At 36.2% G+C, this 19,307-nt stretch overlaps 1 protein-coding gene across 3 annotated transcripts in view; it reads right to left on the reverse strand.

The window, feature by feature from the left end:
- Window positions 1-19,307, reverse strand: part of LOC121381083 — a 75,301-nt gene that overhangs the window by 3,164 nt on the left and 52,830 nt on the right. For all 3 annotated transcript variants that reach the window (XM_041510183.1, XM_041510184.1, XM_041510185.1), the window contains 3 exons: window positions 4,704-6,303; window positions 3,822-3,928; window positions 136-420 (listed from right to left, as the gene is read on the reverse strand). In XM_041510183.1, the coding sequence (XP_041366117.1) occupies window positions 136-420; window positions 3,822-3,928; window positions 4,704-6,303 (1,992 nt within the window). The remainder of the gene's footprint in view (window positions 1-135; window positions 421-3,821; window positions 3,929-4,703; window positions 6,304-19,307) is intronic.

The following is a 19,307-nucleotide window of genomic DNA, read 5'->3' on the forward strand; positions in this document are numbered from 1 at the left end:
AAAATTGTGTAGTGATCTCTGAATTTTGCGAAGTGAATTGCGACGCGGTACTGAACAAAATGTTCCCTGCATAACTGAACTAAAGGTGTCTGAATCTGAATCCGAGATTCAAAATAAATGTGTACAAAAACGTACCGTAGAGTACAGCTTAACGACACATTTGCATATAACAGAGAGCCTTTCTTCGTCACTTGAGCATGGAAGACGGTTAGCAAAGTTCCACTTGGCAAGTCCTGTGGCGGAGTCGTGGAACAGAGTGTTTAGATTGTTCACCAGGTCAACAATACCAGACCAGTTGCTGGTTACGTTGATTCCCGACACTAAAACTTGGTAGAGAACACTCCTGATTGCACAGTAATTATCTCCCCTGATCCGTCTTAGAGATGGACATTTGAAGATGTCGGAGATTTCTGCATAGCCCTGTCAATTTAAACATACACATTAAATTATAAGTTGAATGAAAACATTGCATCACTGTAGCCATTTATAAGATTTGTTTTTCATTTTAGTTTATGTATGTAAATTAGAGTTTTACCAACACAATCATTTCATGACATGATAAAATGGACAGACAAAGCCAGTTACAGGGACTATCCGAACTTTGCTACTATGGCAACATATTTCTCGCTAACAGAGCTGAATTTTTTTTTTTTAATTACATATTAATTATATATTTTTGTTCAGGCTTCTGAAAATTTAGCCCAATCTTCATTCACATATAACATAATGTTTCCCCATGGGGCCGGAAGCACCCAGCACCAACCTCATGAATTTCTTTACCGGGATCGTGAAAATTGTAACCATAAAAAAAGGGACTCAACTCTGTGATCAATTCGCCAATATTTAAAAAAACAATTAAATGCAAATGCTAGTACATGTAGTAATATACTACTATTCCCCAAATATGTGCATTGTTAGAGCCTGATGTTATTAACATTTAGAACATCATTCACTTGGTCTGGACTGTTTATGTACATTGTTAGAGCCCGATGTTATTAACATTTAGAACATCATTCACTTGGTCTGGACTGTTTATGTACATTGTTAGAGCCCGATGTTATTAACATTTAGAACATGATTCACATGGTCTGGACTGTTTATGTACATTGTTAGAGCCCGATGTTATTAACATTTAGAACATCATTCACTTGGTCTGGACTGTTTATGTACATTGTTAGAGCCCGATGTTATTAACATTTAGAACATCATTCACATGGTCTGGACTGTTTATGTACATTGTTAGAGCCCGATGTTATTAACACTTAGAACATCATTCACATGGTCTGGACTGTTTATGTACATTGTTAGAGCCCGATGTTATTAACAGTTAGAACATCATTCACATGGTCTGGACTGTTTATGTACATTGTTAGAGCCCGATGTTATTAACATTTAGAACATCATTCACATGGTCTGGACTGTTTATGTACATTGTTAGAGGCCGATGTTATTAACATTTAGAACATCATTCACATGGTCTGGACTGTTTATGAAAATGAAATGGGTTATCTCCACTTGGTTTTGCCTAACCCATACATGTAAATGGTTTACACGAAAGTTCAATTATTAGAGGTGTGTTAGATTTGTTATTTCACGTTCTGCTAATTAATCATTTACTTGCAGGCACTGTGTGATCATTAAATATCAAAATTTATGTAAAGAAGGTTGATTACTCTGTGTGTGTGTGTGTGTGTGTGTGTGTGTGTGTGTGTGTTTCTTTGATTTATTTAAGTATGTGTATGTAGTTAGTGTGTTTTACTTTATTAAATGACATTTACAATACATCGACTATGTACTTTTGTATAAACATCCATGGTTCTTGTCATTTAAGGTCTGTTTACATTCAGTTTCTACTTTATTATATTACTTCTAATTTATTACTGACACCAAGGCTGTGAATCTACGTAACACAGGTCTACATTGAAAAGAATTTGGAAATGCAGATCTCTAAATAGCAGGTTTAATTTTGCATAACCTATTTTTCATTCGAGCAATAAAATTTAAAACATCATCTGCCTGGACATAACAAGTTATGCAAAATGAAATTAGTTACCTGAATGTATTTTTGTGTGACCCATAAACGGGTAAATATTTTCTCCAACCAGGTCTAGTCATAGTTTTTAACTTTATTATTCTTGTACATTATAAAACAATAATCAAATGCACCCCAACCTCGACATTGCCAATGATCTGGGGTAATAAATGTAAAAAAACAGAAGCGTTTTTAAAATGTAAAGATTTCTCAGTCTAGATCCAGTCTTAAAGTGACGGACCCCAGTTTTTAAACACTATGACCTATTTTTCACCATTAGAGCTGTTTGATAATTGAAATCAGACACTGCTTAGATTTTATTGTTCAGCTTATTAATTCCCATACTTTCAAAGTGTTTCTGGTCATCCTGGTGTTTCTAATCCTACAAAATGCATTTTTCATATTTTTAAAAACCCGCATACGAGCTCTAGTCTATTTTTAGAAGGTATTTCCCTGTTTCAACATCACAGACTCTTGTATTTGTCTTTTGTAAGTTTATCCAAATGTGTTATAGGTTTGTAGATTAACCACATTTAGTGCCCATTTTCCAGGGTTCATACACTTAAAGTCAAAATTCAAGGGTTTTTCAAGCACTTTCCAGGTCAACTTTACCAAAATTCCAGGACCTTACCGAGTTAATGGTGGACAACTTATGACTAAACTTTACCTCCGTTTGTATTTTTGTTTTGTTTTTTAATTTAAATTAATGTGATTTCCAGAACAAATGTCTTTTAATGACCCTTGTCAAATTTTGAGTTATTGGGTTTTGTGGTTTAGACTTTCGTCAAAAAGCAGAACATAGCCATCTTCCTTCTTGACTTGGTCTTTTAACAGAGACAGGAAGTGTGGGGCAATCCCAAACATACACAAGTAAGCACATTTGCACTCCCCACAACCAAATTTTGAGGCAATGTCACTGTCAGGAAACATCATATTAAACAATTCCCCCCGTGTCAGTGCAAGAATTGTAGCTGTAGTGAGCCTTAGCTACTTTGAGTGCCCAGTACACCTCGGCCCGCAACGTGTCATTGGTGGTAACCAAGCTTGTGGTTTTTGCTTTTGTGCAAGTATTAGTGGTCTGTGCTTTAGAACTTTTGTCTCGTCGCGTGGCCTGTTTCTTTCTGAAGAAATCAGCAATGCTTGTGTTTGTTGTTGTTTCGTTCAAAAACTTCCCAAGGCATTGTTTATGCTTCACTCCTTCGCTATGACTCACTAGCGCCAATTCCCCCATGTTCGTCACACTGAAATTGCGAGTACAAACAGTGCATCTTGCGCTGTGTTTGTCGGGTCCACGCACCAACCAGTCCTTATAATTCACTGCCTGTATCCACAGGTCGTTAAACACGCAAGTGCCAATCATCTTTGTGGGTTTACAATAGATTCATTAACTTGACACGCTCCCTGAACTTGCTAAATACCCAGCGGCAAAAAGTGACAAACTTTCTTTTCCAATATGGCGACACTGTCGCTTTGATCTCGTGGTCGTGTGATTCTCGCAAATCGAGATAAAAAAACACAACAAATATTCACACGTCAACTTAGCCGGTAAACATCGATTGGCCGGACGATTGGCATTTGGTTGTGCTGCGGAAATGAAACAAATAATTAATTACATGTTAAATAAAGTAAATAAAGCCTCCGTTTTAGGCGTTTATATTTTATTTGACATCAAATTATCATTTTCAAGGGTTTTCCAGAACGCAAGATGATTTTCAAGGATATTCAAGCACTGGAATACATTAGTTTAAAATGTAAATATTTTTCCTGCCAAGGCTGTGTGACAACGAACCTGTTTTATTTTTTCAGCTACCGCCGTCTCTCCTTTCCACTCACTGGCAGCGTATGTCTGAATATCTAATACTTCTCCGATGTTTTTCAATCTTACATTTGGTTGTTCTGAAAAGAAAATAATTGAAAATAGACGAAGGAAAGGAATGGAATATTTAATTGTACATTACAAACTACAGAGTTCTATCTATACTGACAACCAAAAGAAATTTTACATTAATAAAATTTGAATAATTTAATAAACATTGTTGCTAATTGAAAAGAACCAATTTAGAAACCACCTTACAAACACTTTGCATGTATCATGAAGTGCATTGTGACATTTAGATTTTGAACTTCATTACACTGACAATAATATATCTACCCATATCAGCTGTTGGTTTTCTATAATACAATTTCAAGCCTTGTAATGTTTCTTTGGGATGTCCGTATATTTCGAGTCTTGCATCAAACTGTTGAGTGTAGAGAGTGAAAGGATAAACTTGCTACCATCACATTTTTTATTCTCCCAGATTACCAGCTATAGTCCATCCCATCATTCTATAAATATGTCTTTTGTAAATAATTTTAGTTTGGTTTAACGTAAAAAAAATAAAAAGTGTAAGCATTTTGGAAGTAACAAGAAAATACTCTTTTTTGTGTGCAATTTACAAATCAGTCGGCTCAGAAATAAATAACTTGTAGTAAATTTCATAGTGTGACAAAAGGCGTTCCCTGTGGGACGGACTATAGGTTAATTTTACACACACTTTCCCACAGTCAGAAAAGCAAATATCACTGCCTTTGATATATTTGATATATAAGCTGTGGAACACTCATTGAATAGAGGGGGTAAAAAATTCAACAAAAAACAACAATGATGTAAAAATTAAATATGAAGTACCTATACTCCGATGTGGCACGGCCTCTGTTGCCGGTTCAGAATCTACTTGTAGATCAGCACTGGGAAGACTAGAGACAGTGGTACACGTATCATCAGTGTCCACATCACATGTAGTAGTAGTAGTAGTATTATCAGCAGTAGGCAGTGTATCCTTCACCTCCACAAGTGCTGCTGTATCATCAGGAGTACTGTTGTTGTTACTGCTGGCTCGGCCCGACACAGACAGCCGAGTGTGAGTGCGAACAGATCGTAATCTACAGGGCATATCGCTGTCCGCCAGCTCACACAGATCCCAGGCCAGATCGATGCTTCCCTCTCGAGAACACCGGTTTGAGTCCAACGAAATACTGGGAGATCGTTCCCACCGAGACAACGTCTTATGCAAAATGGAGGCAGTAATCGGAGACATGGGTTGGTCATCTGTCAGAGTCCGAGACTCTGAGTCCGATTTTCCTAACGAAACACTTCTTGGTCGAATTAGATCACCAAGTTTCGATGTGATGACACTGAATTCATCCTGAATGTCATGCAGTTCGTCTTCTATCAATTCTAAATTTTTGGTTGTGCTCTCCTCAAAGTCAATGGAAGCGTTTTCGAATATTTCACAGTCCATCGAGAACGAATCGGACATCCGTCTGTCTAAACTCCGACTTCTTCGCATGGTGTAACCGTGTGGCCGGTCAGGGGTTGGAGAGCGTGAGAGATAGATTTCCGAAGACAGGCTCGACCACTCGTGGAGTCTCTGTAACACGGACTGCTTGAACTGATAGTCGGAAAGTGAGGTGTGTATGTGACGCAAGGGAGACAACACCTCACCCTCCTCGTCACAACTCCAGTCACCAATACTGTTTGTTCCACCACTAAAACTTTTCAGTGATTCCGACACATCAGGCAGCTGATCACATTCAACATTCGGCGACCGACTCCTGTCAGAGACATCGACCGCTAGACCGTTTCGTTTTTCTCCACAAACATGGCTGCCAGTTTTATGTCCAACGTGAGCTGGAGACGTTTCGTCATCAGATGGAGGAGTCAGGAGAACGCTGCTCTTCTCCAAAGCTTCGAAGCTATGCAAACTCTCACTGGAACCCTCGTGGGGACTTCCATTCAAATATCTCATGTGCTTCTCTTTCAGCGATTTAGGACTAAAATTGACATTCATCGAATGCGTGCTTGACGTGTGTCTGTATCTGAACGGATACCTGCCGCTAACACTACTGCCATCTTCCCCGGAATCCGGCATATTTTCGAAGCCACTTTCTGCTGTGCATGTGGAGTAGAAAGAGTCCCTGTTGATCCCAGACTCGCTGTAAAACGATTGGCCGAGATCTGAAACTCCACCGATTGCAGAATCCCTATCAGAATGCTCCTCCGAGGAATTCTGTCTTGGCTTGCGGTTTCTAAATATAACACCCTCTGGTCTTTTGCGATCTGTGACGTCATGTTGGTTAATTAAGTTGAGACCATATGCTGGTTTCTTTTTCTTGTAGTTACGGTTGGTTCCAAATGCAACGCCGAACTCTGGATTATAGAAAGCTTCCGCCACAGAATAACTGTTGGTGTTTCCCATGTTTTCATTACTTTCAGCATCGGAGTTGTCCTGCAACATACAAATATTTAGAAATTCAGTTGTAACCGATATTAAAACATTGTCTATTTCATATGAGAATATCAACTCCGATCACATAAAGGTACATTAGCTGCCAGTATATAACATTAGTACATCTCATATATGTCTACATACAGCAAAATAACCTTTTAGTCTTATTTATTTGCTGCAAAAGTCAGTTGCCATGGGCAGGCTTTAAATTTCCATTGGTGGGACGTTTCACCCACAACAATTTTGTTTTTAAATTGCTGTGAGAAACAAATGCTTAAGTTCGAGCCCTATTTACCTTTAGAAATACATGTACATAGAAAACTTAGATATATTGAAAACTTAGATATATTGAAAACATTATTATTAAAATTGTCTCCCATTTCAAAAGGAAGTACATGTACACCTGTACTAACAATTCTAAAATAAATGTTTATTCATCTTCTTGAAAGTAATGTAACATTTTTTAATGTTGCCGAGAATTTCTGTACCATTGTGTTTCATTTCATATCCATATTTTGTAAATAGTCAGGGCTTCTAGAATTTTTATAAAATCCACTAGCCATGGGATGAGTGATTTTTAATATTTATAGCCATGATTAAAAATTCATTTGCCCGACTTTACTATAAGTTAATACAATTTTACTAATAGTAATAATGTCACCTAAAGATTAGGGGATGGGATATTCATATTAACAAAATATACTTAAATGCAGCATTTGAAAGCTTTTCTTCACTAGCCGTCAGGCATGGCAATAGTAGTTATTTACTAGCAGAACACTGAATATCACTAGCCATGGGAGTGCATGGGGCTACAATAATTTAGAAGCCCTGAATAGTACAATGATTTAAATTACAATACTTTTTTCAATCACATGGGACAATTACATGCATTAGTATATTTAAACAAAAAACATTTCAATAGCAATTTTACACTAGAACTTTTCCAGCATTCTGAACCCAGAAGCATTATGCACCTGTTTATTGTTATTCTATACAACATGACATTATCTGAAAGCTGATGTCATTCAAATTCAAAAACAGCTACTAGTATATTATTACTATACTTTGCCATATTAAAAAAAAAAATCTGGTCTACGGGTACTTAACTACACCCCTGTCGAAATCGGTCCGGGCTTGTGGAAATGATTAACTGTATTACTATAAATACCTAGGGCACTAGCCAAAGCCTGTGTGAGGGATAATGACTTGTGGAAATCATTAACTGTATTACTATAAATACCTAGGGCACTAGCCAAAGCCTGTGTGAGGGATAATGACTTGTGGAAATCATTAACTGTATTACTATAAATACCTAGGGCACTAGCCAAAGCCTGTGTGAGGGATAATGACTTGTGGAAATGATTAACTGTATTACTATAAATACCTAGGGCACTAGCCAAAGCCTGTGTGAGGGATAATGACTTTCTCAAACATTTCTGTCAAAATTTAAATGCATGTAGTTCTTCTGAGTTCTACATTCAGAAAATAACAGTTTTTTAATAAAAATATACTGACCAGTAAACTGTTATTTCCTGAATATGGAAAAATAAAATTTACTTTTCATAACAGTGATTTTTTGTTTGATGTTAATGTTTAAAGTGATGAAAGTAAAAAGAGTACCATTTTAGAAATATAACATAAAAGAATTACTGTCCGATATGCTAATTTAGTATTTTGGATGCACTCTACACATTTTATATACAGTTATATGGTTAAGGACCACATAGATATTGAAAGAGGAAACCCGCTGTCGCCACTTCATGGGCTACTCTTTCTGATTAGCAGTAAGGGATCTTTTATATGCACCATCCCACAGACAGGATAGTACATACCACAGTCTTTGTTACACCAGTCGTGGAGCACTGGCTGGAACAAGAAATAGCCCAATGGGCCCACCGACGGGAATCGATCCCACACCGACCGCGCATCGAGCGAACACTGTACCACTGGGCTACGTCCCGCCGCCATGGGAATGAGTACAGTATTCTATCTTTATTTATTACAACATGCATCAATGAAAACAAAAAGAGGACAATTAATCCTTCCATGGGAATGAGTACAGTATTCTATCTTTATTTATTACAACATGCATCAATGAACACAAAAAGAGGACAATTAATCCTTTCATGGGAATGAGTACAGTATTCTATCTTTATTTATTACAACATGCATCAATGAACACAAAAAGAGGACAATTAATCCTTCCATGGAAATTTAATGCAAAACCTAAGACTAGGAAAAATTACATCACTTGTATGTTATCGTAGGCTATGACGTCACTATGTCGTGTCGTAGTGACATCATAACCTACGACGGTTTTACAATTTTGTTGCACTAAAATAGCTTTGAAAATCTCTAGCCTGGTTATCTATCAATGAACTTTTAGGGCTACAAAAATGATAAATATTTCCTGCCAGACCAGAACAAACTAAAATTTACTAGCCCGCCAGAATTTATACTACTCCGCCAGCCCATAGAACAATATATTAATGTTCAATAATATTATGATATGCACGATCTTCACAACAAATTATATATATATTCTGAAATTTTCAAATAAAGACAGTTTTTTTCATATAGATTTACAAAATTAAATGTTTTTAAAATAAAACAAAATACAGTCAGTCAGAAAAAGACTGATAGTTGCATTTTTTAGCTTCCGTGAGAATGTTTACTCGCATTTGGTGAGCAGGCGAGTACTTTCTGCACCCCTGACCTTCTACACCCACACATCTAATTTAAATTACCACAAACAACATATTCAAGACTAAACAAAGGTCTATGTATTAATACATATTTTTAAATTAAATTATGTGACTAACTTTAATTATAAGAAGTGACCAAAAGTATTTTTCAGGTCATGTAAAACGTAATGTGTACACATTTTTGTATGATCTGCTACACACACCAATAAAGGTAGAGTTATGCTAACTCAGCACTTTTATAAACCTTAAGACCGACGGATTAACCACTATGTCACTATGACCAGTAATATATACATATATGTGTACACCTGTTATAAAAAGAGGTTTATGGTAATTTAATGCCATATGCAGATACATTCATTTATAGTTCGTCCCATTCTCCTACAACAAAATAAAAATGTTGTAAATAATTTCAGTTTGGTTTGATGTAAGGAGAAAAGTAAAAGTGTTTTGGAAATAACAAAAAAATACAGTTTAGAAAACAATCGGTTCAGAAATAAATAACTTATAGTAAATGACAGAGTATGAAAAATGGCAATCCCTGTGGGATGGACTACAGATAGAAAAGTAAATACATGTAAGTTACTACAATGTCACCAGAGCCAAACTTACCTTACACCTGCTCTTTGGTCTTAATGTCAATACAAGAACTGGTAACTTGAGAGTTCCACTACCTGTACCTAACTGAGTCTTACTAATGTCCACCCTCATACTCCGCTAATTACAGGCACAACATAACAACAGTACTGTCTGTTCTAGCTAAGACAGTAACAATAGCAGGGCACTAATTACAGTATACAGGTAGGTTTATATCTAGGTAAGGATGGATGGATGTCCTGGACTTTGAACAAAAGACTGGTCGTCAGCTGATTGCTGATTATGCACGATTTAACAACTCAGGACATCTGCAGTTTAATTATGCTCATTACAGACAGTGATGTGTGTTATAGAAAGGCAGTGCTTGTGTTATCTTGCGTTGAAGGTCAAGTGGTGTAATCACGACAACATAAAAACACAGTACTCATGTAACAAATCAGTATATATATAGTCAAGAGGTTGCCATGGTATAGTTAGTTCTTGGTTTTATTTTGTTTTTTGTTGTTGGGGGTTTTTTTTTGCCTGAAGTTATAAACTTCGTGTGACATGGTTTGAGATATAGCTGAAGTAAGTAAAACTAATACTACAGAAAGGTTCGAAATTGATAAGCCGAAAGATGCAATTGTTGTTCAAAATGGATTTTGATATTCAAGTTCACAGACATCTTTTGATTTCATCTTATTATAGTATTATACAAAAAATAGAATTTATATAAATGTTCTAGAACTGCTTCTTAAAGGGACAGACCCTAGTTTCAACCCGTGAAAATCAACACTAAGTTTAGTTAATCTACAAACCTGTAACACATTTGCATAAAGTTACAATTGAGTGAAACAGGAGTCTGTGACTTTGAAATGGTGAAATACCCTCTAAAAATAGATTAAAACTGGACTCCATAGCTGTTACTTCTCAGACAAACATGCATTTTTAAAATATGAGAAATGCATTTTGTGATATAAAAAACACTAGTATGACTAAAAACACTCCAAATGTACGGAAATGGATAATGTAAACAATAAAATCTAAAGTAAAGTATGATTTCAGTTATCAAAAATGGCTCTAATAGTTAAAAATATGCCTTAGTCTTTAAAAACTAGGGCATGTTCCTTTAATTTCTAGCTTTTCTTTCAAGGTGAAAATTTGAGAAGCAAAGATTGATTTCAACTCCACAAAATGAAGTTTGAGCCTTATACATGTATATGCCTGAATAGCCACTAACAACTAATCAAGTGCCATGAACTCCTGTCTTGAAGGCAGAAATCCCAGATAGCTCTTAAGTGTTCTTGAAGAAAAAACCTAGTCTCACCATATATGTACATGTATGTATACGCTATACAGAATCTTTTATATGACTGAGATGGAAAATGACCTTCTTGGAAAAGTGGGATGTCCTCTGGGTTTATATCAATTTTCTCATGAACATATAGCAATCCATGGAGGACAGAATTTTGTTACATCAAATTGTGGAGCGATGACTGGAACTGGAAATAACCCAATGGGTCCAGTGAGGGCTGAACGATCCAATAAAACGCAATGTACCTCAGGCAAGCACTCATAATTAAATCTCACTTATGTTCACTGTACACTGGCGTAGGAAGCGGGAGGGCAAGGGGGGGCATGTACCCCCCCCCACTTTGCTTTATATTTGCTTTATAATGGTGTAAAAGTGTGTAAATATAAAAGTGTGCCCCCCACCCCCCCCCCCCCCCCCACACACACACTTCTTGGCACCTTCCTACGCCACTGAATCATTGCAATATAATGTCATCCCATTGGTCCAGACGTAGCAACAGGAGTTTATTCAATTCTCGATGAATGTAAAACATTACGTCGTCAGGGAACATCATATCTGATGACGTCATTTTATATGGGTAGCGTTGTTCTTTATGGACCAAAAATAATACAAAATAAAGTTTGAAGTTTTAGTGTTATTATTGGCAAGTATGATTCAAATTTAATTATAAGTATTGTCTATTATTTCTTTTACGGTCATCTCAGTATGAACCAAAAAAAACTTATCTGAGAACGGACAATCCTTAATTAACATGCACTACGATTTAAATTAATCATTGGCTATTGGATGTCAAACATTGGTAACTCTGACACAGTCTTCATTTTTCCATTAGCAGCAAGGTATCTTTATATGCATTTTCCCACAGATTGGAGAAGAAGAAGAAGTTTGTTTTGTTTAATGACACCACTAGAGCACATTGATTAATTAATCATCAGTTATTAGATGTCAAACATTTGGTAATTCTGACTCGTAGTCATTAGAGGAAACCTGCAAAACATTTTCTAATACAGCATGGGTTCTTTTATATGCACTTTCCTAGAATCAGGATAGCACATACCTTGGCCTTTGATATACCAGTCGTGGTGCACTGGCTAGAATGAGAAATAGCCCAAAAGACCAACCGACAGATTGGAGAGCACATACCTTTCATATTCCTGTCGAGGGGCACTGGTTGGGATGGGGAAAACCCAATGAGAGAATGAGTCCACCAAGGAGGTTTGATCCCACGCCCCAAGCATCTGAGGCAAATATACGCTAAGTTACATCCCACTGCAATCCGCATTGAAATTACACTGATCATGAACTTTTGTATTGAATTCACAGACTCTAAGTATCTTTAATTTCAGCTCAGTTATGAAAATCCTGTATGCTTCTTAAACACACACAGACAGACACACACGCACACACATCCATTAACCCAAAGGCATTTGCAGATATCCTAATTAAATTCACTGTAGAGATTTACATAAAAAAAATCTATATGCATAATCAGACATCAGTGAAGAATGCTCCTGGAATTAATACATGACTGAATGATTGTATGAATCAATCAATCAATCAATCAATCAATCAATCAAAAAGGGAAGCAACTATCATCATTAAACCTCAATATACAAGCTACATACTACATTCAGTACTACAATGTAGATGCATGAATCAACCTGGTTTTTTACACCATAATAACTTAACAGTCAAAAAAGTATATAATAAATAAATAAAATTCAACCCCTACAAGTCAATGACTGTCTGTAATAGTGCCCGGAGATCTCTCACCGGGAGATCATGACCTTAAAATACAACACTCAGATCTTGTGGCGAACTAAAACACTAGTACTCTGTACAAGTGGAGGGGCGAGGTGTAGCCCAGTGGTAAAGCACTCGCTTGATGTGTGGTCGGTATGGGATCGATCTCTGTCAGTGGGCCCATTGCACTATTTCTCGCTCCAGCCAGTGCACCACGACTGGTATTATGAAAGGCTGTAGTATGTGTTATCCTGTCTATGGGATGGTGCATATAAAAGATCCCTTGCTGCTAATCGAAAAAAGTAGTCCAAGAAGTGGCGACAGCGGGTTTCCTCCCTCAATATCTGTGTAGTCCTTAACCATATGTCCAATGCTATATAATCGTAAATAAAATGTGTTGAGTGCGTCGTTAAATAAAACATTTCCTTCCTTCCTGTACAAGTGAAATTTTACATCTCTGTGACCATAAAGCATTGTTTTTGTAACAGAAATAAATCACATTTAAAGCTGCAACAGAGTAAATGTAAGGTGTCAATACAAGCAATATATAATCCATAGAACAATCGTGACAAAAGAAGAATGGCTAGTTAAGTGGAGAATATAAATAATTAAAGCATGATATCTTAATTGTCACACATTTTAAATGCACTAGCTGCTTTGGTAAACTGTTTACATCAGTTTTATCAGTCGGGTGGGGGGGGGGGGAGTAAGATGTAGCTCAGTGGTAGAATACTTATAGTCAATCGCCATCAATGGACTTGGGTATCAAAATAACAATATAATTATGTTGGACACCAAAATAACAGCAGTTTAAAATGTGCTGAAGTGTCATTAAACAAATATTCCATTCATTTAATTATCAGTGATTGGAAATAATTTGGTTTTGAGCAACCTTAAACAGATCGAAACACATTTCAACCTCACAAACAATGACAATATTTCACCCCCCTTTACCTTCTCACCCCACCCCGTCCGCCAAACAAAATAACAACCATGAACTATAATGTTGGTCCTATTTTCCCAACACATACTGGTACTCAACAGAGTGCACAATGAGACACTTGTAAGTAATCATCTCTCCATGTTAAACAAATCAATTTAAACCAAAGAAATGTACATTAGATTATATGAATATGGCCAACCTTGAATTATGTTGCTACAGTATTGAAATAATTGCCTCTCTCTATCCTTGTAAGTCAATAAAAGGATAATGGGGGATATTGCACCACAATAACAGGCCACCTGACCTTTTCATAGGGCCTCCCAGGAGTATCAGGATAATGAATGCCAGTCCAGTCTACAAGTACCAGTATCAACTCCAATCAATACACTTGCACAATGTTTTAGTTTACCAAAATGCAAAGGGGTGTTTGTCTAACAACACCCCAGCACACTGATTAACCCGAGACTATTACAGGTCATACGGCAATGATAAAATGTGGTCTAGAGAACGACCACACCAGTTTCTGATGACACATGACACGTAGATATCAAACATACGGCAATGATAAAATGTGGTCTAGAGAACGACCACACCAGTTTCTGATGACACATGACACGTAGATATCAAACATACGGCAATGATAAAATGTGGTCTAGAGAACGACCACACCAGTTTCTGATGACACATGACACGTAGATATCAAACATACGGCAATGATAAAATGTGGTCTAGAGAACGACCACACCAGTTTCTGATGACACATGACACGTAGATATCAAACATACGGCAATGATAAAATGTGGTCTAGAGAACGACCACACCAGTTTCTGATGACACATGACACGTAGATATCAAACATACGGCAATGATAAAATGTGGTCTAGAGAACGACCACACCAGTTTCTGATGACACATGACACATAGATATCAAACATACAGCAATGCTAAAATGTGGTCCAGAAAAGGACCATGCACACCAGCTTCTGATGACATATTACAACACTCACTCTGTATCCAACTTAATTGGGGATGGGATCTTTCGGTTTGTTTTGTTTAATTACACCATTAGAGCACATTGATTTATTAATCATCAGCTATTGGATGTCAAACATTTGGTCATTTTGACATAGTCTTAGAGAGGAAATCCACTACATGTTTCCATTAGTAGCAAGGGATCTGTTATATGCACCATCCCATAGACAGGATAGCACATACCACGGCCTTTGATATACCAGTTGTGGTGCACTGGTTGGAACCAGAAATAGCCCAATGGGCCCACTGACAGGGATTGATCCTAAACTAACAGCTGGCCAAGCGAGCACTTTACCACTGGGCTACGTCCCACCCCGGGATTGGATCAAGCTCAGTCGATAATTGAGCATTCACTTGAGGAGCTTTGGTCACAGAATCAAACCTCCTTAGTAGACCCAATCTTTGATAGGATTTTCCACATCCCAACCAGTGTCCCACAATTGGTAGATCAAAGGTCATGGTATGTGCTGGCCTCAAATGAAAAGCACATACAAAAGACTCCTTGCTGCTAATGGGGAAATGTGTAGAGGTTTCCTCTAAGACTATATATCAGAATTACCAAATGTTTGACATCCAGTAGCAGCAGATGAATAAATCATTGTGCTCTAGTGGTGTTGTTAACAAAACAAACTTTTAACTTAACACAACTTGATGGGTTACAAAACACCCTCTTGCTAGACTGGTTTTAGGTTAGGCGTATCATAAAATATTGTTTGTTTCCGGTTACCTGACCAACCCTAAGTTGAACCTGCCAACCCTAAAACTTTTTTTGTATATCCAAAAATGTTTTTTTAATATAAAAACAAATTCCACGGAAACATTCCAAAACTATCATAAGCACTAATTTGGTGTCATTTAGGGGATAACCCTACTGTGTTTTCCGATTTGCGGACGTATATCGGTGGTTTTACTGTTGCAAATTTAGTTTTATTGGCAACCTGTTAGCCACGAAATGTTTTCTTCTAACAATTGATTGATGGAGTTACTTCCCTTCAAATTGAAGTTCGGTAACTTTTGTGAGATATCGGGCGAAGAGTAGGAAAATTGTTTTCACGAATATATATGCAATCTTTTCCGATTTACTCTACATCTAGCGTAGCGAGGTGTTCCGATTAATAATAATAATAATAACTATATTTAATGATTTATTCCAGCGACAAACTGGCCTTGTAGAAATTTAGTGACCTTCTGATAAACTAGGGGAGGGAATGTTTACTGATACTGATGGAGTTTACTGCCAAATTAAATGATTAAATATGTCAGTAAGATCTCGATGCGTTTCGTTATTTTTTGTAAGTGGTCACTGGGAATTTCGCGGGTTTCCGCTAAAAAAGTTCATGCTGACTACCATTTCTTAGATACACTAGGAAAGATAATATTCATAAAAAATTTTTTAAATGTTATTGTTGGACAGATAAATATAGAACCCTTCTTTTCAGTTTTCGTTAAAAGAAATTGTTATAACTTATTTACTGGTTTCTATCCAATTAAGGTTCAACCAAGTCTGTCCTGGACCAGTACAAAAGTTAAGTGTTAGTATGAGAGTAAACCTTCTGCCTATTATTAAACAGCAAGGGTATTTTGTATGTACTCTCCCACAGATAGGTTAGCACCATGTTGCCCTCAAAATCAAAATGCCTTGCCTTTTATAAATTTATAAGTTGCCGATGTAAAAAGAAGCCTTTAAACACACCTATGTGGATAGTACTACATATTTCCTTTTTTTAAATTAAGTTATGAAATAGATATAGAAAATAAAATGGCCATACGGTTTTTGTCCTTTTGAAAATTGTATAATGGAAAAAAAAGCTCTTATATTTAAAACTGCACATAAAATATGCCCCCACAACGTCACTTTACCATGCCTTACTTATTTCTAGGGAAAACACTGTGATGAATGGTATTGTTGGTTTGCATAATGCATTTCTATACATGCAGAGGTTATTTTGGATACCGGTAGTCAACACCTTTATTTAATATCCATAAATAAAATTATTTTCCAAAACAAAATGTTTTTCCTACTTACCTACCCTATATTTTTCCAGCATATAATAGGAAACAAGTAAAAAAAAAATTCCGGCCTTATGATGCTTAATGTTAAATGAATTTGACACAAGTGAGATACTCCTATCAACTTGTTAGTGGGTGCTTGCAACAAAACAGGGACTGAATACAGTACTAAACCAAATAACATCCGGCTGGGTCAAAGTTCGAGGTGCACCCAACTTTTGATAGAGCAGTTAATACCACAAGTCCTGTCATTGGTAATAAATGTGGCTGTGTTTGCTGTAAAAAAAAAAAAAATGGTTTCATCAGGGGAAAAAAGCAAAAAACTTTATGCAATTTTATTTCATTTAATTCCACTGTGTCAATTAGCCTTATGCTTGAAACGTGTTGGGGTCCTACTAAAAATAACATGACAATTTTTGTGTGGCATTAGAGTAGTCATAGACGCTACCTGTTCTCTCTGAAATAAGCAGCGTAAACCCCATTGTTTTCTGATTTACTTTAAATGTAGTAGTATTTATATCTGTGATGTATATATTGATTAATGCACTGAAGGTACGAGTTTTAGCCACATGTTACTATTGCCATCTATGGGATTCGATTTGGTGATATACACCCTGAACACTGCCCAAGTTTCATTAACTAAAGTTGCCTCACTAATTTAAAAAAACAAAAACACCAACAAACAGATGTGTTTATGGAGGGTAATGCATTAAAACTGGGTCACAGTGACTTAATGACATGATTGAAGATTCAGCAGTAAATAGATCAAACCAGTATGGCAGATTTTTGTCAGACAAAACATGTTCCTTCAGAATTTATTTATTATAAAGCTTTGTAACTTTATTGCTACACTGCATTACGAACTCAAAAAAAAGATATCAATGATTAAATTGCCTGGCCACAGACTACATGCACATAAAAAACTCATTAACAAAACCAAAAGTCAATAAACGTCAAAATTTGATGTTTAAAGCCGACAGTTGTGTGAAAATTCCATTAACATGGTAAATGTCGATCTAGTTTGTAAAGACCTTGATTGTTCACAAAAGGGATGTGAATTACTGTTGTTTTGTCTACACTGTTGTGAAGTTGGTTTAGGTGCTTTAATCCCTTGTAGGTTGTAATCAATGATTAACCACGGCTTCTACAATTGTTATATACTCCACTAGCCTGTTAATACAAGTTTACTATATAATAGTAATGATCAGATAAACAAGGAAATAGAGCTTAAAAACACTAACATTGGGGGTTGGGGTGGGGGCAGGGTATTCGTATTTACAAAATAGACTTAACTGCAAAAAAAATTTCACTAGCCGTCGGGCATGGCAATAGTGGTTATTTACTAGCCCAACATTGAATATCATTAGACATGGGAGTGGGACTACCATAATCTAGAATCCCTGGAATATTTGTCCCTAGTATTATTTATTTATATAAACACAGGCTTCCTTGATGGAAAGAAATAAGGCAAACCAGCAAATACTGACAGCTTTATGTCTGTTTCCATTTTTATTTTAGGGGACCATCCAAATTGTTGTCCAAATTATTGTCAAAATTATCTAAAACTTTTGAATGACGACAATAAACTTATTTTCATTAGAAAGTACACCAACCAACTTTATTTAAGGATTGTCTGTTATTTCTTTTACGTTCATCGGGGTATGAACAAAACAAATCATCCGCAAACTGTGTGAATCGGCGAAGCCGTTCTCACATAAGTTTGCGGATGATTTTTTTTGTTCATACCCAGATGAACGTAAAAGAAATAACAGACAATATTTATAATTAAATTGGAATCATACATGCTAATAATAACACTAAAACGTCATACTTTATTTTGAATTATTTTTTATCCATAAACAATAACGCTCATTAAGACAACTTGCCCATATAAAATGACGTCATCACATTTTACATTCATCAAACAATGAACAAACTCCCGTTGCTAAACTGGACCAATCGGATGACGTTACGTTGTAATGAATGTAACAGAAATTTAATTATTGACTAATTAACCAAATAAAAGCCTAGCACCTTTTGTCCAATCCCCTTTCTGTCCTGAAGAGGCAGTCCTGGCTATATATATAAGTAAGTAACTGACAGCAGTACCCTCATGCATAGTGTCATAAAATTAACCATGTCACAGACTTTGAACCCCATATTAGTTTCAATCCCACATATTTTATATTTTTTAATTTTATACAAACATAACTAGACTAGTAATTATTTAAATTTGATTTAATAAAATGTTATGTCTTCCAATATACATGTAGATTTCTACCTGTATATATTCATCAAATCAACCATTTAACAGTGCTTACTTCATTAAATAAGCAATTTGGAGGTAAAAATCACAGTTAAAGGGTTCCCATAATTAATTAAATGTAATTTAAATTTATTTCTTATTGAAACCGTAACACAAACATTTGTTTTGTAAAAATACAGTTAAAGGAGCAATTTATGATCGAAAAGGTGATTTTCAGAAATACAGATATGTGTAGGTTGTGGTAAAGAGTGGGATAATTTACCATGATGTATGCCTTTGAGGTTTGTACAAGCATAATTTTCTAGTACCAGGCATATATATGTGCTTCAAATGTACTCACCAAAAGGATAATTTTCTTGTGCACTACTTGTTCTGAGCAGCTCAATGTACTGGTGTCTTAAAATAAGTGACAGC

This window comes from Gigantopelta aegis, chromosome 9 (assembly GCF_016097555.1).
Source record: "Gigantopelta aegis isolate Gae_Host chromosome 9, Gae_host_genome, whole genome shotgun sequence".
NCBI classification, from domain to species: domain Eukaryota; kingdom Metazoa; phylum Mollusca; class Gastropoda; order Neomphalida; family Peltospiridae; genus Gigantopelta; species Gigantopelta aegis.